The 26,436-nt window shown below is 39.4% G+C and overlaps 1 protein-coding gene across 1 annotated transcript in view; it reads right to left on the minus strand.

Annotated features, from left to right (window-relative positions):
• Arhgap18 (Rho GTPase activating protein 18) overlaps window positions 1-26,436 on the minus strand; it is a 153,259-nt gene that overhangs the window by 48,113 nt on the left and 78,710 nt on the right. The window contains exons 2-5 of the mRNA XM_052169370.1: window positions 20,089-20,288; window positions 16,471-16,706; window positions 11,713-11,776; window positions 5,778-5,956 (exon numbers count right to left, since the gene is read on the minus strand). Of these exons, the coding sequence (XP_052025330.1) occupies window positions 5,778-5,956; window positions 11,713-11,776; window positions 16,471-16,706; window positions 20,089-20,288 (679 nt within the window). The remainder of the gene's footprint in view (window positions 1-5,777; window positions 5,957-11,712; window positions 11,777-16,470; window positions 16,707-20,088; window positions 20,289-26,436) is intronic.

Consider the following 26,436-nt stretch of genomic DNA (forward strand, 5'->3'; position numbering starts at 1 on the left):
GAGTCCAGCAAAACTGAGAAGAAAAGCAAGCTCTTACAAGATGGATGAGAGCTTCCCAGGTAAACATGAAACAGAAGAAGGTGGATAAAGAAGAGGGATTTCATGATGTGGCACAATAGGAACGTCATCAAGAAGGGAGCCAAACAGAAATTAAGTGGGTAGAAAAAAAAAAAATAAGTGGGACACGGAGCTTTGTCTCCAAAACCCTCAGGCTGGGATTAATCATATCTCATTTAATTGTTCAGGGTGACAACTTAAAAATCATTAACACCTTTATTTTGTTTGATTAGCGGCTCCCCTCTAGTAGCTCAAGGCTTTCCCTTTTCTGTGATGAGGACTCTGCCACACTGAGAGTCCTGCTCTTCGGGTGGAGAATCAGGGCTGGGGAATCATTACGCCAAATTTTGAAAACTCCTCTACTTTCCCCCATTAAGCCCTGAAAACAGATTCCTTAAAATTTATGAGAAAGTTTGGAAATAAGTCTGTGGCTAAGAACTGCTGCAATAAATCATGATTCGGCCTCACAGTGGAGAAGAGCACATTCCAAAAAAGGAAATGGGAAGGGGGCCTTTGCATTATTGTGTTAGGAGCCCTGAAAAAGTAAAGATAATAAAATAAAATAATAAAATAAAATAAAATAGAATCAAGACAGAGAAAAAACATGAGTAGTGGACAAATATTTGTAGGCAAACGGATAAAACAGAATAGCAAAATAAAAAGAGCTCCCTAGGGCTAGAGAAATGTCTCTGCTTAAGAGCACTTGGTGCTCTTGCAAGGGATGCAGATTTGGTTGTCAGCACATGCATGTGGCTCAGAGTCGTCTGTAACTCCAGCTCCAGGGCATCTGGCAGCCTCTTCTGACCTGTGTGGGCACCAAGCATACATGGTGTATATACATTCAAGTAAACAAAACACTCATCACCTAAAAGTATAAATAATTATTTTCAAATAAATAAATCCCAAGGGCCTAAACAAAGTGGTCAGTCAAAGATAGAAGCTACAATTATTTTACTTTGATTTATATTTGCCTTTTGGGTCATACAGCTATTTCATACTCTTAGAAAATAATGTTTGAAAGAAGCAAACTTTAAATATTGAGAGTGAACCAAAGCAAATTAACCCAATCATGCAGAGAATAATCTCGCTAAAAAAAAAAAAAGCTACAGTTCAGGGCTTTACTGTATCAAGCCTCCTTTGGGACATATACAAGGACACGAATGGATGGAGAAACGGAAGTTTAAAGTGCTCTGAAGTGCTCACGCAGAGTGCAGCCAGCTCTGGAATTCCCATTGTGTTTCATATTAATGTAGAATAAACAAGCAAGGGTGTTTCTGACACTACACACACTGTCAGCTGCCATTTCCAAAGAACTCTGCTTCTCAGTATGGACAAAAAGAAGATAAAAACCTCAATCTCCACTGAACAGGGCTCCCAAATGAGTACGAGCCCAGAGAACTGAAACAGCCCAGAGAACTGAATACTCCCAGTATCATGGCCAAGACAGAGGTGTCTACTTCTACTTGATGGGACTTCGGATGCTTGCAAATAGAGATACTTTTAAATCTTGAGGAGACAATACATTAGATAAACCCAGAGATATTTTCCCATGGTAACATTAAACATGTATGAATTTATGACTTAAGAGAACATTTTTATAAACACAGACATGAACTGGTCACTGGTAATAGATACCAAAGAAGCAAAAATAAAGAGCGAAAAGTTACATAAATGATAAAACAAAATATCTTGATAATTATTTTCTTAAAGGAAACATCCAGGATAATAAATGAAAAAGAAGAAAATATTAGAACATCATCTTTTGGGGTCATTAATAAATTAATGGAGTCAGGGGTGGCTCTGAACCAAAGCTTTTCTTTTTTAATTAGATATTTTCTTTATTTATATTTCAAATGTTATCCCCTTTCCTCATTTCCCCTCCAAAAACCCCCATCCCATCCCCCCTTCCCCTGCTCACTAACCCACCCAATTCCTGCCTCCCTGTCCTGGCATTCCCCTACACTGGGGCAATGAGCCTTCACAGGACCAAGGGCCTCTACTCTCATTGATGTCTGACAAGGCAAAAAAAGCTTTAATTACACAAAAAAGATATGCAGATACTCACAGATAGAGAACCTGTGACCATATGCATAAAGTATCTACACCAAATCAAACCCAGGAAACCAAATATAGTATAACTGATACCAACTAGTCTACAAACACCTAGAAGATAGGAAACTATACTCTGGAGACAGAAGGAGTCAGAGGGTGAGACTCAACTGAATTTAACAAGGTTCCTTCAATAAACACTGAAGGACAGGGCTGGGAGATGGCACAGGAGGGAAAGCACTTTCTGAATAAGAGAGGGGACCAGAATATCTGGGGGCAGGGGTGGGGGAACAGATGAGGGCTCACTTACAATCCAAGCCCCTAAAGACTGAGACAGGTGATCTTTCCAGCAAGATGGGTAACCAGATTAGCTGCTTCAGCTGGGGCTTGATTTAGACACCCTTTACCAGTAATAACTAAGGACAAAGGGAGATTTAAAGACTTCTAATGGGCAGTGGTAGTTCATGCCTTTAACCCAGCACAGTAGGTGGCAGGAGCAGAGGAATCTCTGACTTTGAACCCAGCCTGATCTACACAGTGAGTTCCAGGATAGGCAGGGCCTCACAGAGAAACGTTGCCTAGAATAAAACAAAACAACAAAAATATCCCTAACATCTACTACCTCAGGCCTCCACATGCACACACTTGTACATATATGAATGTACCTACACACACATGAGCATGTACAAACATGTGCAACATGCATATGCACATGACAAGGAAAAATACAAAGTTTAAAGAAGCGAGGGAACCCAGAACGACAAAGGACAGGCAAGAAGAAAATGAGTAAGTAATAAAATGAGAAAGACCGAGACAGACAGACAGACAGACAGACAGACAAGGAAAGCAGAAGGGGATAGAGGAGGAGAAGGACAGGGGAATGTGAGGAAAAGACAGGCAATCAAAATGTCAACCAAATGTCTACCAAACCCAGTGGTCTTCATTTGAAGCCTGGCTCTCAAACTACAGAAACTCATGATAATTGAGATAAAGTTTGAAATTTGAACACTTGAGTATCTGAGATGAAGCTTGTTAACATTTTAAACTGACAACACGGTGTGCAGGGTTTTTTTTTTATTCGATATATATTTTATTTACATTTCAAATGATTTCCTGTTTTCCTGAAACACTCTCTGAAAGTCACATAAGCCCCCTTCCCTCCCCCTGTTCTCCCACCCACCCCTTCCCACTTCCCTGTTCTGGTATTGCCCTATACTGCTGCACTGAGTCTTCCCAGAACCAGGGGCCACACCTCCGTTCTTCTTGTACCTCATTTGATGTATGGATTATGTTTTGGGTATTCCAAGTTTCTAGGCTAATATCCACTTATTAGTGAGTGCATAGTATGATTGATCCTTTGAGACTGGATTACCTCACTTAGTATGATGTTCTCCAGCTCCATTCATTTGTCTAAGAATTTCATGGATTCATTGTTTCTAATGGCTGAATAGTACTCCATTGTGTATATATACCACATTTTCTGCATCCATTCTTCCGTTGAGGGATATCTGGGTTCTTTCCAGTTTCTGGCTATTATAAATAGGGCTGCTATGAAAATAGTGGAACACGTATCCTTATTACATGCTGGGGAATCCTCTGGGTGTATGCCCAGGAGTGGTATAGCAGGATCCTCCGGAACTGATGTGCCCAGTTTTCTGAGGAACCGCTAGACTGATTTCCAGAGTGGTTGTACCAATTTGCAACCCCACCAGCAGTGGAGGAGTGTTCCTCTTTCTCCACATCCTCGCCAACACCTGCTGTCTCCTGAGTTTTTAATCTTAGCCATTCTGACTGGTGTAAGGTGAAAACCTCTGATTTTGTTTCGTTTTGAGCAATACAAACCTTTACTGGCGATAACCAAAATTCAGACACGTGTTTCAAAATAACCCAGGCAAGGAAAGTGGACAGTGTCAGGACTGGCCAGGTTAGTGAGGCTGAGGCAGTGTGGTTAGTATGTAGAACTTTCTCATACTATTCTTTTTTGCCTTTGCTTTAAAATATATGAATAAAATTCTCAGCAGAGAACACCCTGCACAGAAGGCTCAGGTCCTAAATACCATTTGTTGCTCAAAGGAATCAGTTTCTTTAAAATCCAGCTGCTTTCGTGTCTGAGAAGGAGTTGCTCAAAGGAATCAGTTTCTTTAAAATCCAGCTGCTTTCGTGTCTGAGAAGGAGACAGCGACAAGCTGGCCCTGGAGCATCCTATGCCAGGAAAGTAAGAAGGGAAAGAATGTGGAGGACACCGTGAAAGAGCAGAGGAGCCAGCAGCAGGGCCCCACCAGGCAAGGTGGCCATCAAATTCTAGCATCTATACAATGCTTAATGAAAACAATCAGCAGGTGGAGGTATGCAGAGCTGAAAGGAGGAGAGCTAGCTACCAATTTCTAAGGAATACCACCGCCAATTAATGTAGGAGGGACAACAGGATTAGCCAATCAGTGTTCCTCAAAGCTCAGCTTAATTATTGTTCCAGAAAAGGGTGATGTGGACACCAAACTATTGCATTGTGAGTTACAAGATAGGGTCGGACTAATCTAGTATACACTGTAGAGAAGAAAGGTGTCTTCACAGCGTGAGAGGAGGGGAGGAGCATCGTGGTTAGCCAACTTGCTGACAAAACATCCACGCCCAAGAGAGGCCTGTTTCTCTCCAGACGCATAGCAGTTTTACTTAATGTTTAGCCTGTATCTAATCATGATGAAATGACCAGACACTTTTTCTAATGTTATGAACTCTTTAAAAAAAATGTTAAAATAAAAAAGGAGACATATTAATTTAAGGAAACAAGAAATATAAGACAATTAATGCAATGTATCCTCTGTGTTCAAATCTTAATGAGGCGTGTGGAAATAAGATTATATCAAAATTGCCAGTTGCCATGACTGTTAAATATTAACTATAACCTTAGTATCTAACTTCTATCTCAAAACTTTAACCTTTACTCGTTTCTTTAATACTAACTTTTTTGTGTGTATATGGGTGCATTGGCTACATGTATGTCTGTGCATCTCTCTATGTATATGCCCGGTGCCACAGAAACCGGAAGAGGGAATTTGATCCCTTGAAACTGTTCCACATGACTGTGGGTATCCATGTGGGTACTGGGAACCAAATGCAAATCCTCAAAGAGCAGCCCATGTTCTTAATCACTGAGCCATCTCTCCATCTCCAACTCTATTCAAATGGCCGTGAAAAAATCTCCAAATACAAATGAGTGCATACCTATTAAATAATAGTGTGTATACAGATAGATGCCAAAGGAAAGTTAGAATAACATTAACAAGTGGTTCAGTCAGCTGTTGATGGCCATGTAATACTTGCTCTGTTACGCCACCAACTTCTCTGTGGGTTGTAAATTTTAAAAATGCAAAGCTTGTTCAAAAGAAACTCTTTTAGAAAATTACATAACAAATGACACCCATGAAGAAGTATGGAGAGCGTCCTGATCCTGGAAAGGATTAATCTGGCATTGGAAGGGAATATAAGGACAGAGAAAAAGGAGAGAGGTGATTGGAGAATGGGTGAAGAGAAGAAGGTTTATGGGACATATGGTGAGGGGGGATCTTGGAAAGGGGAAATCATTTGGAATGTAAACAAAGAATATAGAAAATAAAAATATTACAAAACAAAAAAGAAATTCTTTTAGAGCCATCTGAATGTGCACTACGTACGGGCAGAGAGGCGTCATTGCCTTGGGTCTTCTGCATCCTCTCCTTACTGAACTCTTTCTGGTTGACAGCTTGCTCTGCAAACGACACCTCCAGATTGATGTCTGTTTCAGAGGTAGGCACATCCTCAGGCACCCGTGAGATCAGCTCCTTGCTATCAACAGGCCCACTGGATGGCTGGTCTAGGAGAAAAAAAGACAAGTCAACTGCGTGCCTTTTATTTTTTTTAAAAAAAACTTCCAATATATTAACCAGAACTGTGGGAAGACTATTCATTTCTCTAGGCATCAATTTACTGTCATTTTGATGACAAAATGTTTACTTGAGGGATTATACCAGTGGTTCACGGAGAAAAGGCTGAGAGAAGTGACAGATAAACCAGGCTCCAAACTGGGGATCCTTTACAGTCACAGCTTTTAGACTGGGTATAAATTCAAAAGACCTCCAGAAGGCCTCGGACTCGATGGAAAGTCTCATTAAGTTAAGTAGATGCAGCTGCTGCTTTTGTTCCGCGCTGAGGAACTAAAGGCAGGAGAGCGAGAGGCACTGCCTTGCATCTCTGCCTCACGCCTTTCCTTGACCTTCTTCAGAGCGGAGTACATCTCGGAGCAGACCTCCTCCGCGCCCTGGAATGTTCTGGAATGTTATCTATGTAGCATGGTAAAAATTCCCAAACAGCAGCTGATGCCAACAACACATCACTCTGAAAGCGGGCTCTGGAGGTGCCTGGTCCAAGAACCGGCAGGTTTGTACCTGGTTTTATTAAAGAGCATAGAGACTCCTTCCAGCTTGAGTCAAAGTGGGTACTTGCATATCAGCATTTTGAAAACTTTATTTGATCTCTTTTATTTTGCCTGCTGCTGATCCTCTAGGAAGTAACTAATGTTGAATTTTTTTTCTTTGATAAAAACAACAGCTACTGGGATGGAAGAACATACTTCCAAATGGCCTTGGTAAATTTTTCTCTTTTCTTACAACTCACCTTAGAAAAATGCTAGCATGAACATCAGAGTTGCTTTCTACTACCAGACCCTGATTTACAATAAGACGCCATGAACTAAGAGAGAGCCTGTCATGGCAGCCCATCCCTGTGACACCAGCACTGTGGAGGGAAGCTAAGAAGTCAAAGGTTCAAAGTCATCTCCCCAACTGCATGGTGACTCTGAGGCCACCAGGGCTAGGAGAATCTGTCTCCATCCCTAGATCCGCCAGCGGGGGAAGGGGGGAGAACTAAGTCGTGAAAGTTGTTCTCTGACCTTCACATGTGCACAATCACATCTGCATGTCTACACAGACATACGCAGACACATACATGCATCATGCATGTTGACAATAGTAAATAACTCAAGGAAGTTTTTCACTGACCTTCACATGTACACCACAGCATGTACATTCACACACACACACACACACACACACACACATGCATCATACATATACATAATAATAGTAAACATACTGATACTCAGTATGTAATTTACAATAGTGAATAAGCTTAAAATTATTAATCCCCAAATAAATGATTAAACTCCCACCTGGGAATGATTAGTACTTGCTTCCAATCCAAATAGTGATTTACTTCACTGACTGAGCAAAATGAAACCTTGTCTCAAACAACAAAACAAAACAACCCAAAACAGTGCTTTGTATGTTTGCCTACTAATATTGCACACTGCAAAACAAAAAAGATACAAGAGGCAATTAGTTTTGAAAATGTAATAAGTACATGTCAGAAATCCAGGAGTATGTCATTTAAAGGCCACTGGCTCACAGCAATTTTTGTCACTGCTTAATAGAACATAAAGAAAACCTTTGTTTCAATCAAAATAAAATTAAGGATTAGATACGAATCCTGTTGGATTCATTCCCACTGTGAAGCTGGGTCAGCTTCGCAACCATGCGGCAGCATAGCCATATGGGACTCAGTAAGGTCTTGCCTTTGTTTTAATGCGTCTCTATGGCAAAGTTGAAACCTACGGAAAGCCTAGATTTCCGGTGTGAGCCAGCTCAGCCGGCTCTTAGGCAAGCTTTTAGTTAGGCAAGCGAGCAAACATGTACCCACCTCAAACCCTGAAATAAAAACAACTAGAAAGCTCAGAGACGGTCTCATCTGCTCCCATCTATGTTATATTTGTGTTTGTCAACAGCCTATGACAATCTGAAGTAGAATACTTAATAACTTTTATGATTAATTTTTAAAGTATTATCGCCAAAAATGTCAAAACAAAAATTAATATTATTTTCCCATTAGTTTATATGGTTATATGTTTTGCTGTGAAAACGTTACTGGTTTCCTAGGAAACCATTCAATGAACAAAAATGATTAGCCATTTTTGTAAATTAGAAGCTACTTTCAGCTGCTGGATGTCGGCAGTGGACAAGAATTTAAAAATTATTCTCTTCAATGCTCCGATGTCAGTTATAATAATCATAGCCTCCTTGTGCAAACCAAAATAAATATACTGTGCTGAATCCAAAACGGAATCATGCAGTACACACTTAAAACAAATCGATTCCCTCCAGAAAACAGGGCCACAAGAACAAAAAGAACAAAATGCACAAACTCGGTTCAAATGCGAAACCAAGTTCCAGCAGGGGACAGAGAAAATAACAGTCGGTGCCGGTCGTCACTGCTAGGGATAGTCAGGGATGTGGCAAAGGAAAATGATGCATCCAGCATACTCATATGGGGAATTAAAGGAAAATATTGACATGAATTCCTTTATGTCCCACAAGTGTAAATAATATTCCTTTACTCTCGTTTCCTCCTGTGCATGCATGTGCGTGTGCACGTGTGCGTGTGTGCATGCGTGCGCGCGCGCGTGTGTGTGTGTGTGTGTGTGTGTGTGTGTGTGTGTGTCTGTGTGTCTGTGTGTCTGTGTGTGAGCACATGCAGGGGTTAGCATGAGTATGTGTTTACTTGTGCAGGAGAACTCACAGGCGTGTGCACATGTATGGAGGTTAGCGGAAGACCTGAATGTCACTCATTCAGCTCTGTCTACTTTACTCTTGAGACAGCGTTGTTGTGAGGCCATTGGCCTAGAGCTGAACAAACAGGTTTATCTATGGGCAGCAAACCTAGGGACCCACAGGTCTACACCTTTCCAGGGCATATAATTTCTTTAATCCAATTTCCTCTTTCCTATGTTTATGTGTGTCTACTCATGTGTGCGCATGGACTCACGGGCATGTACACATGTATGTGGAGCACGATGTATATCTGGATTTTCTATATGGGTTGCAGGAATCTTACCCAAGGACTTTTATGCTTACAAGGCTAGCATGTTACTTGCAAGCCGTTTTGTGATTGAATCATCCCTCCAGTCCTTTCTGATTTTGAAGAAGGCAATAAGTCTAAGATATAGAATTACTTTTTTTAAAAAATTGTCCAGTTAAAATAATAGAAATGTCCATTTTAAAAATACTTTTCTTCTCTCATGAAAATAAAAATTAAAAATATAGAGATCATTCTGAAATGTTTTAAGTGTTAATTTATTAATATATATAAATAAATACAAATATCGGGACTTTCAAATAAGTGTATAATTTTATGAAAAGTGAAGTGTCACAATACCTGAAATATTCAAAGTCTATTATTTTTTAATTTGAAATTCTTTTTAAAGGACTATTTTTATTTTATTTGTACTGGTGTTTTGTATGTGTTTGTCTGTGCAACACATATATTCAGTACCCAGAAGAGACCAGAAGATTCTATGGCACTGTTGTTACAGATGGTTGTGAGTCCAGTGAATGAAACCAGGATGCTCTTAACTGCTGAGCCACCTCTCTCGCTCCCAAAACAGACAGTTATACTGAATTAAAAACTCAAAGAGTGGGGAAAACATTTAGAACAGACACTGCTGTTTTCAGATTTAACCAGAACCAGCCTCGCTTTACAAACTCCGGATAACGCTTCCTTGCCTATAGGTGATGGCTAACCTCAATTGTCAACTCCACACACTTGGGAAGAGGAAACCTGAACTGAGGAAATGCCTCCATCAGGTTGACGAGTGGGCATGTCTGGGGGGCAGTCCCTTGAATGCTGATGGATGTAGGGGCCCTGAGCCTGTGGTTGGCAGGTGTCCCCAACTTGAATAGTAACCATGGCTTCCCCTGAACCTGGGAGGAAGAGAAACAGCACCATCCCCCTATGGTCTCCACTTACATTCCTGCCTTGGCTTCCCTGGATGATGGACTGCGACATGTAAGCCAAATAAATGCTTCCTTCCCTTGAGCTGCTTTTGAATAGTTATATCACAGCAACAATTAAGACCGACATAAATCTAGGACAATTTCTTTCTGAACTTTCCAGACCGTTTAAAACATCATTAGTTCATGATAAGCCAATGCATGCGCCCTGTCCCAAACAGGTGTAGCAAGAGCTACCTGGTGACTTGGCTGGCAGCTGGCTTCCTACTGCTTACCCTTCCAGCAGAAACAGATATAAATCAGGCTACAAGTTTGTCACATCTCTTTTGCCCATTGCAATTTCAGCCTGAACGCGCTTGTATCACAGACTTGTCTCACAGAACCTTTGTTGCTGTAGTCTACATTATGATGTCTGGCAAGAGACGAAGACATGAAGAAGGGACAATGTTCTCTTCAATATCTGTTAGGCAACTGGCAGTCACTCTTCCCCAAAGCATATTGACACTGGCACAAAAGATCCGTCTGTGTCTCTGAGGACCCAGCACTCCAGCAGACTAAGGCTGGCGCTGCCAGCCTGTGTGCCACTTCAGTGTCTGCTGGCACACAGATGGGGAAATACTCAATGGTTCATTCTGAAGCAGCACATGTTGCTACCGAGGCCTCCACAGAAGAGACAGAAAAGGGTGTTTTTTTAGAAGTGTGTGTGTGTGTGTGTGTGTGTGTGTGTGTGTGAGAGAGAGAGAGAGAGAGACATCTGATGTTGATACATGTGTGTGTGCTCACACTCATGATGTTTACATACCTATGTGTGTATTGTATGCCTTTATTTTTTATGTAGAGATACAGGAGAGAAATACTGAGAAAATTCTAAATAAATAATGACGTTATACATGTTCTCAGATTTCTAAACCTCTTCATACAACTCTGTCCTAAAGAGGGATTTCTAGAGGAGGGTTGGGAATGCTCCTAGGGCCTCTAGTTTATCTGACAGCCACTCCTATACCCTGCTATCTCGAGGCCCAAGACCACACAATCATGTACAAATGCCTCAGATGCTAAGAGTTGAGAATGTAAATGCACAATTCATCTGCCTCAGTGTTTAAGTAACTGCAGACTGATGTTTTAATCCTCAATGTAGGACCTGAACTAAGTACATTTTCCCATCCTATAAACACAATAGCTGCAAACATTTTCTCCATGGCACTTAATAGAAGCATTGTATTCATTTTAATTTCTAATTCATCTCTGAAATAAATGTTCAATGTGAAATGCATGAAAAGGAGAATTATAATTCATGTTTAAAAAAAATAGTATCTTTTTCTTATAGGTTTTTGAAAACAAGGCTATTTATACTCTTAGAGCTTATAATTCACAAACAGAGCACTAACTTCATGATCCAGAGGGCATGGTATAGGAAACAGCTTTCCAAGTTAGGTCTCTCATATGTAAAGAGTACTGAGAGCAGTTATTAGCCAGGAATAATTCTTGAATATACTGAACGAGGCAAAAAGCTGTACATGCCACTTTGGATATGATAAGCATTCATGAAGACACGCACGCGCGCAGGCACACACACACACACACACACACACATTGAGATCAGACAGAAATATACATAAAAATGATAAAAGGCCAACTCTATTCAGAATCATGCATTTGTCTTTATTGACCTTACATTAGTACTTTTGTAGAAGTTGCTCAGTAGAATTGAAGGGAATATGTTAGAGGTATAAGTAACAAATTTATTACTGTAATTAAAAAGACAACCAGGAGCACAAGTCCAACATACCATCTTTTCCTTGATCTTTGTTTTCGTTTGTTCCAACTGACCGCAAGTCTGAGTCATCTGGAGACTGAACAGAGAAAAGGAGCCACTTAGTCATGTAGAGCACTCACAACTAGAGAAAACAGCATTGTAAATAATCCCATTATAACTTTCAGAGAACAAGAAATGGCCTCAGACTTATACAAGTCACAGTCAGGAAACAGAGTGTCATGGTGATAATCAATAGACTATCGTCCAATGAATGTGTGTGAGACACACACCAAACATGTCTGGGAACAGGAAAGATGCCAAGAGCATCCCTGTTACCTGATACACCACTATCTAGATGAAATACTAGCAGCATCCAGCAATGAGTGGATATATGTGGTTTTCTCAAACCATGATGTAGCATTTTGGAACAACAACAACAAAAAAATAAAGTCCCAAAACATGCTTTGACATTAGTGATCACTATGCTATGTGACATTAGTGAACACTGCTATGTGACATTAGTGAACACTGCTATGTGACATTAGCGAACACTGCTATGTGACATTAGTGAACACTATGCTATGTGACATTAGTGAACACTGCTATGTGACATTAGTGAACACTGCTATATGACATTAGTGAACACTATGCTATGTGACATTAGTGAACACTATGCTATGTGACATTAGTGAACACTATGCTATGTGACATTAGTGAACACTGCTATGTGACATTAGTGAACACTATGCTATGTGACATTAGTGAACACTATGCTATGTGACATTAGTGAACACTGCTGTGTGACATTAGTGAACACTATGCTATGTGACATTAGTGAACACTATGCTATGTGACATTAGTGAACACTATGCTATGTGACATTAGTGAACACTATGCTATGTGACATTAGTGAACACTGCTGTGTGACATTAGTGAACACTGCTATGTGACATTAGCGAACACTGCTATGTGACATTAGTGAACACTATGCTATGTGACATTAGTGAACACTGCTATGTGACATTAGTGAACACTGCTATATGACATTAGTGAACACTATGCTATGTGACATTAGTGAACACTATGCTATGTGACATTAGTGAACACTATGCTATGTGACATTAGTGAACACTGCTATGTGACATTAGTGAACACTATGCTATGTGACATTAGTGAACACTATGCTATGTGACATTAGTGAACACTGCTGTGTGACATTAGTGAACACTATGCTATGTGACATTAGTGAACACTATGCTATGTGACATTAGTGAACACTATGCTATGTGACATTAGTGAACACTATGCTATGTGACATTAGTGAACACTGCTGTGTGACATTAGTGAACACTATGCTATGTGACATTAGTGAACACTATGCTATGTGACATTAGTGAACACTATGCTATGTGACATTAGTGAACACTGCTATATGACGTTAGTGAACACTATGCTATGTGACATTAGTGAACACTATGCTATGTGACATTAGTGAACACTGCTATATGACGTTAGTGAACACTATGCTATGTGACGTTAGTGAACACTATGCTATGTGACATTAGTGAACACTATGCTATGTGACATTAGTGAACACTGCTATGTGACATTAGTGAACACTATGCTATGTGACATTAGTGAACACTATGCTATGTGACATTAGTGAACACTATGCTATGTGACATTAGTGAACACTGCTATATGACGTTAGTGAACACTATGCTATGTGACATTAGTGAACACTGCTATGTGACATTAGTGAACAACACTGCTATGTGACATTAGTGAACACTATGCTATGTGAAGGGAACGGTTACCAAAAGCCACATATAGTATGATTCCATCTATCGGAAAGTCCAAAACAGGCATGTCATACAAACCCAAAGGCCCATGTTTGTCTGAGTATTCAGGATAATATAGGAAGTAATTGCTGATGGGTATGCTCTTCCTTTGCAGGATGTGTAATAAAAATGTGTCATAGTTGACTGTGATGATGGCAGAAATCACTGGATTATACACCTCTTTTTTTTACTGGTTTTAAAATATTTTTTACAAATTTACACATGCATATATTCTAATCATATTTAATAACCCTTAACGCCTCCTCCTATTGTTCCTATTGTAGGGTGACCTACAAGTTTAATTAGGGTCCCTTGCATAAGAACAGGTGAGGAGTTATTACTGGAACATGGGTGGCTAAACAGTTACTGCACCCATAAAGAAAATGATTTTTTTTTTTTTGCTCTTATTGTTGTTGAAATGGTTTTTTACTCTGTCACCTGGCCCACATCACACAGACAATCATTCCCAGATTGAGCTCTATGCTTTATTGGATGATCATATGATATGTGGATTTTAGCTTGACAATTCGATTATCAAAAAAAAAGATACTAACTGCTAACAAACACATTAGAAGTTAAATTTTAAAGAATAAAAATCCTTTAAAAAAATAAAAAGGTGACCAACTAAGTATGGTGGTTGCTGTCTGTATTCCCAGAACTCTGGAGACTGAGGTAGTAGGATTCTCATGAGTTTGAAACCAGTCTTGGTGATATAATGGGTTCAAGGATAGAATGGGCTACATGGAGAAACTGTGTTTCTAACAAACAAACCACTGGTAATCTTAAATATGAGATAGCTCAAAGAGTAATACACTTGCTATACAAACACAAACATGAAGAATCAAAGCTGAAATACCTGGGCTATACATGAAGACCCAAATTCAAACCTGGAATGTGCGGGGGGGGGGGGGTGGTAAAGGCATAGGGGGTAAATACCTGGTCTATAGAACCACAAAAATGAAAACCCAAGTTCAAACCTAGCATGCATGTAAACACCTGGGCAGGGAAGTATGCATCTGGTAGAGACAGGTATATTCCTAAAGCTTTCTGGCCGCCATTCTAGCCAAACTGGATAGCTTTGACTTCAGTAAAGATTGTAACTCCAAAAATAATACCGACAGTGATTGGGAAAGACACTAAATGTCGATGTCTGGCCTCCAAATGTGTGTACACACCCAGTTATACAAGTATGCACACACAAAAATAGGTTGTTTAAAGAAGAAATGTGAGATAAATTCAAACCAATTGCCAATAAGCAGTGATCTATTGAAGGGAATTATTTTCTTTCTCTAAAGGAATTGTTGCCATGAACCACGACACCTTAGAGATGCCCCTTCAAGGGGTATAAACATGACGAGTTAGAACTGGCTCCAGATAGAACTTTATAAGAGTTTGTCTGGGGGGCGGGGGCGGGTGTCAGGAAAGGGAGCCTGGGTCAATCATGCAAAGAGGTTTATTGAATGAATTACTTTTAATAAGACTCTACTGGATTCCATCTATACATCAAAAAAAAACTAGACTATCTAAATTCCTCACAACACAACCTCAGATATTTATCTATATGTATGTTATGTGTGTGTGTTTGTGTGTGTGTGTGTGTGTGTGTGTGTGTGTAAGTCCACAAAGGACTCTCCTCTCTCACAAATTTACAAAAAGCACCAGGGCTGGCATCAATATGTCGTAACACATGAGTTAAGAGACCTATAGTACTCAAGACAATGTCAAGTCTCAGAAGTGACACAATGTATGGTTAAAGGCACACCTTAGTTTGGTTACAATAGGACATTCTCCTTCCCTCTGCCTATAGGTTGGCTTTCCATGGCACAGTGAACTCAGTCAGGAATTCTACTCTTATATATAGATATATATTAGGAGAACGTGGTCAGACTGTTTTTTGTTAGTAATTGAAGATAGGTATGCATATGAATACATTTAGGCATTTAATTTCCTGTTGTCAGCACAGGCTTTGTGCTTAAGTTTGGACACTGGAAAAGCTGAATACACATTTACCCCAGAACAGAATAACCACATACAAAGGCAGTGGCTACGGTTAATGTCCTTTTAGCCATTATTCAACATTCCTTCCAATGAGTCTACTGAATTTTCTAAGCCAGAGCTGATGGTGCCTGTAAGCAAAATTGTCTGAACTCTTAGAAACACCACTTAGTTCAGTAGATTGTTCCTTGTTGGTAGCAAGACCTTCTCAACGAGAGTTCCATGTGATTATTTCAATCAAATGCAAGCTGCTTATTTCCTTATAGAGAAGCTTTGAGTGTTCTATCAATGGGCTACTCTGCACAGCACCATCCAGGGCCACACAGGTCTAGCACTTGTACTATCTTCTAAAGTCTCTTCATTAAACACTCTTCTGTTTCCATCAGAATCAACATCTTCCATGAAAACATTAACCATTTGGGCTTATCTTATTTCAAATCTATATGCCATATAAGGTGCAGGGGCTAGACACAATGAAGATATTCCTTTATATCTCAAGGACCCAGCTCCTATTACTTCCCTGATATTTCACTTCTACCTATCCTTCCGTGAGCTGGAATTCAATGATTTCCTCAAGCAATAACAGGTAAGGACTAATGCCCTGGATCTTACTTTTCTATCAAAAACAACTGGCACCCAAGCTGTGTAGAAGGTCTTCTCCACTACTCCTTCCCACTCAGTGGTGTGACAGACACATTTACTCCAAGGACCCCATGCTCCCTAGTACAGAATTATTGCAAGGAATTTGAACTTGCTTAGGTGTTTGTCTCTCTGGGGTTTAAGTTCTAGAAGGACAAAACTCAAGAACACTGGATCACTGCCAACCCAGTGCTTTGACACTGGGTAGAGAACAAATAGGTGCTCATTAAGTTTGTAATGACTTGAATTAAACTGGACTGGTCCAAAGGACTCTAAGCACTTCATCATTTGCTTTCATATCAGAAAAGAATCTTACTTTTTCTTGTGCCTCTCTCTGTTGAGCAAATATGTCTCTGACGTCAGGAATGTGGTGCTGTTTGTTTTTCTTCCTCAGGGTCTGGGAGACAGTTTCTACCCGTTTCTGAACGGCTGCTGCCTGAGTCCGGGTCAGCGTAGACAAGAACACGATGCTTCCCTGTGGGTCATCAGCAGCCTCTCCAAAAAGATCGGACAGACCCGCCTCTTTGAGCCACTCTTCTTCCAGTTCGCCCTCTAAAAAGGGTTTTTTTTTAATAAGAAAGAAATGGTTTTGAAATCAAAAGGAATAAAAACGTTATTTTTAGACTATCAGAAATCCTGTGTGAAATGCTTCTAATATAACCAAACCACGGAGCTGAGAATTATTATTCGAAACTTGGACAACTGCCATCCTCTCTGGCCATGGTGATAGCAAATTTTGAGTCAATTTCATATATACTTAATTAAAATTTTTAAAATTGTTTCACATGTAATTAACCTCTACAAGTTCTTGCATATTAACTAGGGAAGGCTGTACTGCCATTCTCCCAGAGATGATCAAGCAATGAAGAGATAACACATTCCAGCAGCTGATACAGAAGTTGGTGTTGCGAGCATGCATGGAGGCCTGGTGTCTTGGCTTGAACTTAAAGCTATCTTGGAGCCCAACACGAATCTCCAAAAGGGTTTGTTTTCTCAGTTCCATGTAGCTAATGAGGCACATAGCAAGATAGTGAAAAAAAATGTAAATGGGAATTTCAAATTAAATTTTCTAACTTTTTCTCAAATGAGTGCATCAGATAATATAGATATTAATGTATTTTTAAAGAACATTATTTTCAATGAAAAAAGACAGATTGCATGAGAACTAATTAGATAATGGAATCAATTGAGAACAAGGAAAGTAGGAATTAAATTATAAATCACAGTTGCCTTCCACGTCTGTGATCTCTCTATCTGAAGATTCAACCTACCTAAATTTGATGTGCTGCTAAAAGTAGTGCCTGATCTGAGCATAGATATCAACTATTTTTCCATTCTTTTTCTTATTTATTTTTCTTTTACTTTATAAGTCTCACTTTATAGCTCAGGCAGACTCTATGGTTTTGGACTCCTCTGTAACAGACTCCTTCATGCCCGACCATGCCTGACCACAGACATTTAATTTCTTGTCATTTCTTAAACACAACATCATAATTATCTATATAGTACTTTGCATTGCATCGAGTACTCTAAATAACACAGAGATGATTTCGAGAATATAGGAGTACGTAAACAGGTTGATGCAAATTCATAAAAGACATTTTAGTATGTATCTGTTGATTGGATACTCTGGAGGTCCTAGAACCAATCATTTCCTGTATATCAAGAGATTCTAAGACCTAATGAAGCTTATATAAGACTAGATGGAAAACTAGAATAGAGTCACCTGAAGTACCATGTTTAGAAATAAGTAAAAAAGGTCACAAAAGACACAAAAAAAGTCTACATCCCATTTCAGAACCTTCTCCAAATTTAATTCTGCTTTTTATTGTATAAACTAAATGAGAGCCATCACAGCTACTACATGACCAAAAATCATAACACTTTGCAAATATTCTCATCTGTGTCACTGATGTCTGTCCTTCTGCACTAGAGTAACTCCTTGAATGTAGAAACCAAGCATCAATAACCTGAGTCTCAAGGAAAACAGCTGGCCATTGTGATCACTGATGAACAAACGAATAGGTAAAACAATACTCCAGATGTGCCAAGCCAAGGTGATGGTGAGGAAGGAGTTTGGCATTGTCAGGGCAAGGAAAACAAGATTGTTATGCCCCACTTAGTACATTAAAATTAGAAGGAAAACTCAAACTATTTAAAATCTAGGAAAAGGTCGGCGCTGTGGCTCCGACCTTTAATTCCAGCACAGGAGGCAAGGGAAGATGGATCTTTATAAGTGGGAGGCCAGCCCGATCTATACAGTGAGTTCCAGGAGATCACCTCAGACGAAGAGGGAGGAGGAAGAGGAAAAAGGAAGGAGGAGGAAGACAAAGAAATAATAATAATGAGTATATAAAATTATGTCCATTGGTCTTCATCATCTGTTAATTCAACTTAAGTCTGGAGAATTTTCAAACAGCCAAAGCTTAAGTATGGTTTTCCCTAACATATTGTTTCCTACTGACTGACTGGAAAGTTGCTCCTGTATTGAAACACAGACTGAAAAATGATAATAATTATGACAAATAAGATAAGTTTTACTCATAATGTATTTAGAAAAATGTAGGAGAAAATGAATGAGACATCAAATTAGCCAAATATGGTTTTCTCTTATCAGTCTGAGAAATACTAAATTGAGAAAAATATCCAAGCCTGGTATGGTGACACACTCCTAAAATCCCAGCTCTTAGAAGGCTGAGGCAGGAAGATTAGAAAAATTAAAACAGTTATGTTCTACATAGTGAGGCCCTGTTGAACAAGAGTGCAGAAGCCAGGCCTCAGATTATTACTGGCAGAGTTTTAAAGCATTATTATAGCAAAAAAGAAAATACTATTTAGGGTTACTTAACTCAGACACTGAGGTGACAGTTAACTGTGTCTATACTAATGGATCACAGAACTGATAATGACTTTGTTTTCTTTTGGCATTTATGTAACTACTGGTCCACGAAAATATACATGCATATTTATGAATGTCACAGAAAGAAAGCCACAGTTTTGATGACAAATCAGGCATCACGGATATGGTGACTTCATGACTTTAAAAGATTAAAGAAATAGTATAAAAATCAAGAAAAATATTAAAAAGTGAAGTATTTCATGTTTACTTTAGAATACAAAGTATAATAATAAAGTATATATAAAAAAATACTGTTGGGAAGAAAAGTAAAAAAAAAAAACAATGTGCTAACTACCAGAAAGAAGCAACTAAGGGAGCGTTTTAACTAAAGGAACTGAAAATGCTTATGTCTTTTTAGCATTCAAAAGCTTTGGCAAAGCATGCTGTCTGGATACTGTGATAAACAATACAGGACCAGATCTAGCAGAAGTCAAAAAAAAAAAAAAAAAAAAAAAAAAAAAAAAAAAAACACACACACACGGGTTGCTTATACCTGTTGGCCTTGAAGAAATGTATTGGCTAGAAACAAGATGAATACTCTCAAATGCTGAAATGACTACCATATATGGAGAAGTAGAATAAACTTATTTGTTCTTCCTTAAAGGAGAAAGATTACAGCAGCACATATGAGATAGTAGAAAGAAAATTTCAAAACAACATAGTGCAAACGAATCAAGCTACTTAACAAATGGAAACACTGAAGCACGGTAGAGTTGGAAGCTTACCATCACCATTCACATATCCTGGAGATGAAATAGCCTTGAGGCTGATATGTTATAGAAGGAACTAAGTCAGTGTAGATGATTTTTAAGCTGTAAGTGTAACTCGCTGAATGTCTAATGGAATGGCTATCATTACGAAGTGAGTTTGTGCCAGGTACAACACTTGAACCTGGTAACTGAACTCTTTTATATAGTATTATCCAGCAACCTTCAAGTTCAAAAGCAACCAGTAGCATTATTTGGGGTCTGGTCCCTTCCTTGCTGGACATCCATTTCTACAAATGAAGACATATCTTATTCACGTAGACATTACCATCGGGTTCTTTGACAACGATGGCCTCTTGACCTTCTTGGCGATTTTCATTCGACCTCTTGATGTTTTCTAGTTCTGTCCAATAGGCTTCCATTGATACTTCATCCAAAGAATCCTGAGAACTTGATCGATCAAATGGAGGTCTCTCTGAAACTTTGGTGGAGCTTTCCTGGTTCATGGTGTACTGGCCATATCTGCGACTATAAATGCAAAACAAAATGTGGTTCTTTTCAGATGAGAAAAGATGGCACCATTTCCAAAACATCACGGCACAGAGCTGTGGAAGTCGAGAAACTCCTAAAGTTCACCATTGTTTTCTTAATTGACAGGGTTTTATGGTCAGTAACACGCCAAGGGAAACGGTTTAATGATTCATTCAAGTTGCATGTTCTTCCGAAAAGAATGACAAGAAAGGAATGACTAAATCTGCCCTTTCTCTTATGTCATATGACATACGATAATTGGTAATGTCTTATGACACTTGGTATTTGGAAAGCACTAGAATGAGACTTGATTATTCACAAAAAAATAGGGAGTAAATTTTTATATAGTGTATAATTTTTATCAATTATATTTATATACCAAACTCAACCAATGTATAGGCAACTGCTACCACCCATGAATAAGGTGCTGTTGTCATTTCTATCTTACTTTCGGTAGAGAAATATACAGAAGCTAATTTATGAAATTCCCTTTACAGTCTACTGAATAAAGGACCTTAAAACCTTATAAATGTACTCATAACTTGCACATAAAAATAAATTTTAACACGTCGAAATACCCATTTACTGGAAATTCTGAATAACTTCAAATTACCTCAGACATTTCCTGTTATCTATGAAAAGAATGAATTGAATGAGATTTACTTTCGTTACATTTATTTATTGTGAGTAGGAGAGGGCTTGAAAATCATGGATTATGTGTGGAAGTCAAGGCACAACTCAGCAGACTCCGTTCTCTGAGGTTATTGCCTAGGTCCTTGGCATTGAACTAAGGTCACCAGACTTGGCAGCAAGCAATGCCTGGGCAGAGAACCTGCTGCCTCTCTCAGCAGCGCTTGAATGAGATCTTTATGCCATCAACTGAACTGCGTTTCCTTAGACTCACATCCCACCTACTTCTGACAACAAATTATGAGAATCTACAATAAAAACCAATAAAGAATAAAATTATTTTTTATTTCTTATTATTCATAGATAGAAAGAAAATGGCATAGAAACACTTCAAAGAAACAAGACTTTCATCTCTGGTGGGTTTTTTTTTCTTTACATAAAATGATTTTCTATTTAAAAAGTACTGTTGAGTGGGATAATAGTTGGTGGAAAGTGTTTTATTATTCTAATTTCAAAGTACATTTTATCTCCCAAAAAGGACAGCTAAGAAGCAATAACTGCTAGACCAGTTTTATTTCCTGTACATATTGACAATAAAGAGAAACATAATAAAGTTAAATTTGTTAGTAATCCATGAATGATATTCTCACATCTAAACTGCTCTTTCCAATAATTATTTAGAGAATAGGCTCTTAATGTCCATGTGAGGGAGAAGGTCCTTAAACTCAGACAAATCTATCCAGTTGAATTGCAAATAGTTTGTTAAAATGAAAAAAAATATGTTAAAAAACTTCCAAAGAAATGGGCCATAACCGGGCAGCTGGCTGTGATGTGCTAGTAGGCAAGGTTTATTTGTTAAAGGGGTTCTCTGGGTCTTACAGATTTTATTAATGCGGCTTGTAAGAATGAAAGGATCATTGCAGTCTCTCCTTGGAGTAGGGTATGGCCCCCTACCCTAGCAATCTCAACACTCAGGAGACTAAGCCAGCAGCATTGCAAATGTAAGGTCACCTTGGGCTACAGAGTGAGACACCCACCCCATAAATAATACCTCATTCCCTGGCAACAACCTTGAAGTAGATTTCAGGGAAATAGTTAGTGAGGAAATAGCGGGAAGTTTGGGAATCTCTTTCATCTAGGCTCCATTGTCCACTGTGGGTGTCCTCCAACCTTAAAGCAAATACTACATCCGCCCTTCCTCCTAGCCCATTCACCCAGGTATGTCACAGGAATGTAGCTCTGAAGCCAGCGACTAACACCACTTATCACTGTATAGTCAGGACTGTCAGTGTAGAATTTTCAGTCTTGATTGAAAATCATTCATAAAACGTCACCCTGTCTCATGAAATGTTTACGTTTCCAGAATCAACGGCTCCATTGTTCGCCTGTGTGCGGTTCACGTCCTTAATCAGGACGGCTGTCAGGATACCTAAAACCGATTCATAGATGTTCCCCATTTCGTTTTTGCTGTTGTTTATTTAATGTTAACTATGTGAGCATCGTGTCTTTCCTTTTGCTTTCCCTCTCACGGGAGTATAGAATTGGCTGCCATTTTCTTATGTTGTACCTCTAGCTCTTACGGTCCCCGTTGGAGACTAAGATGAGTCCTGTGAACTGGGAGAAGTATAATAACTAATACCAAATAATTTGGTTTATCTGCTCGCATGAAAGAGGTGCGGCTGAATAGAAGAACATTAAGCCTTTCATTCCTGAAGGAAATGTGTTTATTCTGGCAAGAAATTTCTGGTAAACTTCCATTAAGATAGCATGTGCAGAAAAATTCCAGGGCACTGAATTACAGCATTGTTACATAGTCATATCTTCTCTGTCAAGCCCTGCCTTGAACACATTCACAGAACACTAGTCTTATACCTCAGCGCTGATGAAAGGACTCAATATTGTGGCTTCAGTAGATTTAGGTGCTGAATTGATTTGTGATAACCTAGAAAAAAAATCATTAAATCATGAACCCTTTTTGTCTTTGTTTTTTAATTTCTTTTTGTATTACTGGTAAATATCATTGAACTATTTTTCTATTTTAAATATTAGGGTAAAGAATGGGATACAGCAAATGTTCAATAATTGCCTTGCCTTTGATGGATTCTGTCAATCTAGCTTTTTTTTTCCTCTTAATATTAACTTTCTTTCAGGTGTGGTCAGTTCACATACTGTATCCCTTTTTTTTTTTGAAAATATACTTAACTTTTATCCTATAGATAGACAAAAGCTAAACATCAGGAACCTTCTTAAAACTATCCTGGTAAGTGGCCAGTTACCCTATTTTCTCTTTTTTAAGGAATAGGTCTTTTACATTAATGCTCATTCCAAAACGAATTGAAAACCATAAAGCACCATCTACCAAGTATAATAAAGTTGAGCAGAAGATTTCATTTCCACGTGATCTCAGCCAGCACATGGTGCTGAAAGCGTTTCCTTGTGTATTTTTTAATCTATCGTTATTATGGCATTAAATATTAAAGCTGAAAAAAAAATAAGCATTACTTATTTGCTAAGAATGTAATGTTTTTGGAAGAAGAACAAGAACGCAAGAAGAGGAACAAGACAATGACAAAGAAGATGATAAAAAAGATGACAAAGGAAGAAAAACAGCAAACAAGAAGAAAGAAGAAGGAGGATGGAGGAGGAGAGAGAAAGAAAGAGGAGGAGGAAGGAATAAAAAGAAAAAAGAAGGACCAAGGAGGAGGAAGGAGGAGGAGGAAGGGGAAGAGAGGAGGAGGGAAGAAGGGGGAGAAAGGAGGGGGAGAGAGGAGGAAGAAGAAAGGAGGAGGAAGAAGAAGGAAGGAGAAAGGAGGAAGGAGGAAGAGAAAGGAGGAGGAAGAATGAAGGGGAATGGAAGAATGGGAAGGGGGAGGAGGAAGGGGGAGGAGGAAGGGGGAGGAGGAGGAAGGGGGGAGGAGGAGGAAGGGGGAGGAAGGAGGAGGAAGGGGGAGGAAGGGGGAGGAAAGGGGAGTAGGAGGATGGAGGACGGAGGACGGAGGACGGAGGAGGAGGAGGAGGAGGAGGAGGAGGAGGAGGAGGAGGAGGAGGAGGAGGAGGAGAAGGCAGCAAAACAAACCAAAGTTCAAGTGAAGGAGAAGCGAGAAAGATGACCCCGCCCTGCTCTCTGAGGAACTGCCTCTAAAATGCAGCTTCCCATGGCCATCGGGATGCTCACAGCTGCTGCTCTGCTCAGTCTCTGGCTATGTCCTACACGCCCTGAGGTATGCCACCACGTTCTCATGACAGAATGACAACAAACAAACAAACAAAGCAAACCAAACGGCACAGTGGCCCTATGAAGATGGTTTAGATTCTGAGTCCCCTGAAAGGAGTTTTACATTCCCCATGTCCCCAACCACGCTTTGAAAACCACTGATCTTCCACTTCCCAAAAACACTAATGGTCTGAAAAGGAGCAACTTAGCTGTATAGGCAGGGCTCTAGAAAGCCCTGCAGCAGGGATGCCTTCCTACTGCATCTTGACCTACTTCTTTGTTTTCATTTAGTTTTGCAGACTTCCATTTAAAAAAGGGGGGGGGGGATTTATTCCAATAGTATCTTCATATTTACAGTATGATGACAAAGAATTAAAATGTCATTTCAAAGCCCCACCTTGTCAATATCCTTTATCATTCACCGACATCTATACCTAAAAAAGAAGAGAGCAACTTCCCCTTTGACAGGGTGTTTGGTGATACATATTCCTTCTGTGCCTTTGGGTCATTCATAGTCTCTTCCTAAAGACACCAAAAGGTGAATTTATTTTTAACTATAGGATATGAACTGGAATGGCTATTTAGCAATCTGGTCCAATTTTTATTTTCTGTATCCTACCTCCTTAAGGCTTAAAGAAACAATACCTCACATTATGGTTTTGGCATGCTTTCGAATTAAAAGAAAGTGGAAGGCCTTACGACTGTTCTCTGAACCAAGGTCTGTCTAATTTTCTCTTCCTTCTTCTGCCCCAAAGCACGCAAGGACTCTCTCACATCCTCTAATCTGAAGAAGTAAACTTCTCAACAAATACAACCTTCTTAAATAACCTCCCTAGGAGCCTTGCCAAGGAACCAGGAAACTCTATCACTGGAGAGGGAAAGGCACCAAAGACCCTCGCTATACTTAAATAGACTCCATCAACTCTTCTGATGACATAATTTGCAGTATTCCTAGAGAAACTCAGTCTGCAGAAGATTTGCATTGATATCCTATTTCCTTAACGCGTGACTCCCAATGTCCAGAGATGAGAGCAACCTGGTTCCAAACTGCCGTCTGCTCCTTGGGGCTCATTCCTTCCTACTAGAAATCATTTACTATCCCCCGCAGGTGTCAACGGTTCCCTGGCTCTATTTTCTCTCCCCTATAGAGAGTATTTATGCTTCATGCATTTGCCCCTCTTTAAGTTACATATCATGAGGGCCTCTGATGCACACAGCATGTTGAACACATGCATGAGCCTTTTCTCCTGGTAATCTGTCCACTGTCAGTGTATGACAGAGGACCTGTGGAAGGTAGAGAGAATCTTCCACCTATTTGGTCTGCCTGTTATGGGTCATTTCAAGACTGACCCCTTATTTTACCCCTTGCAAAGACAAAAAGTTTTGTGACCTTCTGTTTTCTTGAATTTCTTGGAAAACAGACCATGATTTTGTATTTCATTTTCTTTAAAAAGGGGAGGAGGAGGAGGAAGGAAGAAGAAGAAGGAGGAGGAAGAAGGAAGAAGGAGGAAGAAGAAGAAGAAGAAAAAGAAGAAGAAGAAGAAAAGGAGGAGGAGGAGGAGAAGGAGGAGGAGAAGGAGGAGGAGGAGGAAAAGGAGGAGGAAAAGGAGGAGGAAAAGGAGGAGGAAAAGGAGGAGGAAAAGGAGGAGGAAAAGGAGGAGGAAAAGGAGGAGAAGGAGGAGGAGGAGGAGGAAAAGGAGGAGGAGGTGGAGGAGGAGGAAAACCTTTAAATATGAAAAAAATTACTACATTTGCCATTTTATTTCTGGTCCTACTTTTATTACTTTTATTAGTAGTACTATTATCTCATCATCAATATCATTATTGCCTATGTGCATGTGTGTACAAGTGTGTGCATGTGTGTGCATGTGTGTGCATGTGCATGAACACACATTTGTGCCATTGCTTGAAGAGGTGAGAAGACAAATTTGAAGAGCTACGTCTGTTTTGATGGATTTGAGCATGAGGAGTTGAACTTGGGTCATCATGCTTGTGAAGCAAGTCCTTTTACTGTCTAGATCACTTTGAAACAAACTGTCCTTCCCCACCTTACTTTTATCTGCATACAAGAAATAACAAGAAGTAACTAGAGTGGAGGACAAAGAACAGGAGGGTGGAGATTATTTTTGCATTTTACTTTGATTAGAGAAAAAAAGTTTCAACTCAGACCTTACTGAAACAAACCTAAAGATACTATTATAACATAAATTGTAAATCTCTCTCTCAACATTTTCTAGAGGAGATAATTAAGTCTCAGGACTAAATCTTTCTCCAGTGTAACTCAGCAAACTGATCAAAAAA

The sequence above is a fragment of the Apodemus sylvaticus genome, chromosome 23 (assembly GCF_947179515.1).
Source record: "Apodemus sylvaticus chromosome 23, mApoSyl1.1, whole genome shotgun sequence".
NCBI lineage: Eukaryota > Metazoa > Chordata > Mammalia > Rodentia > Muridae > Apodemus > Apodemus sylvaticus.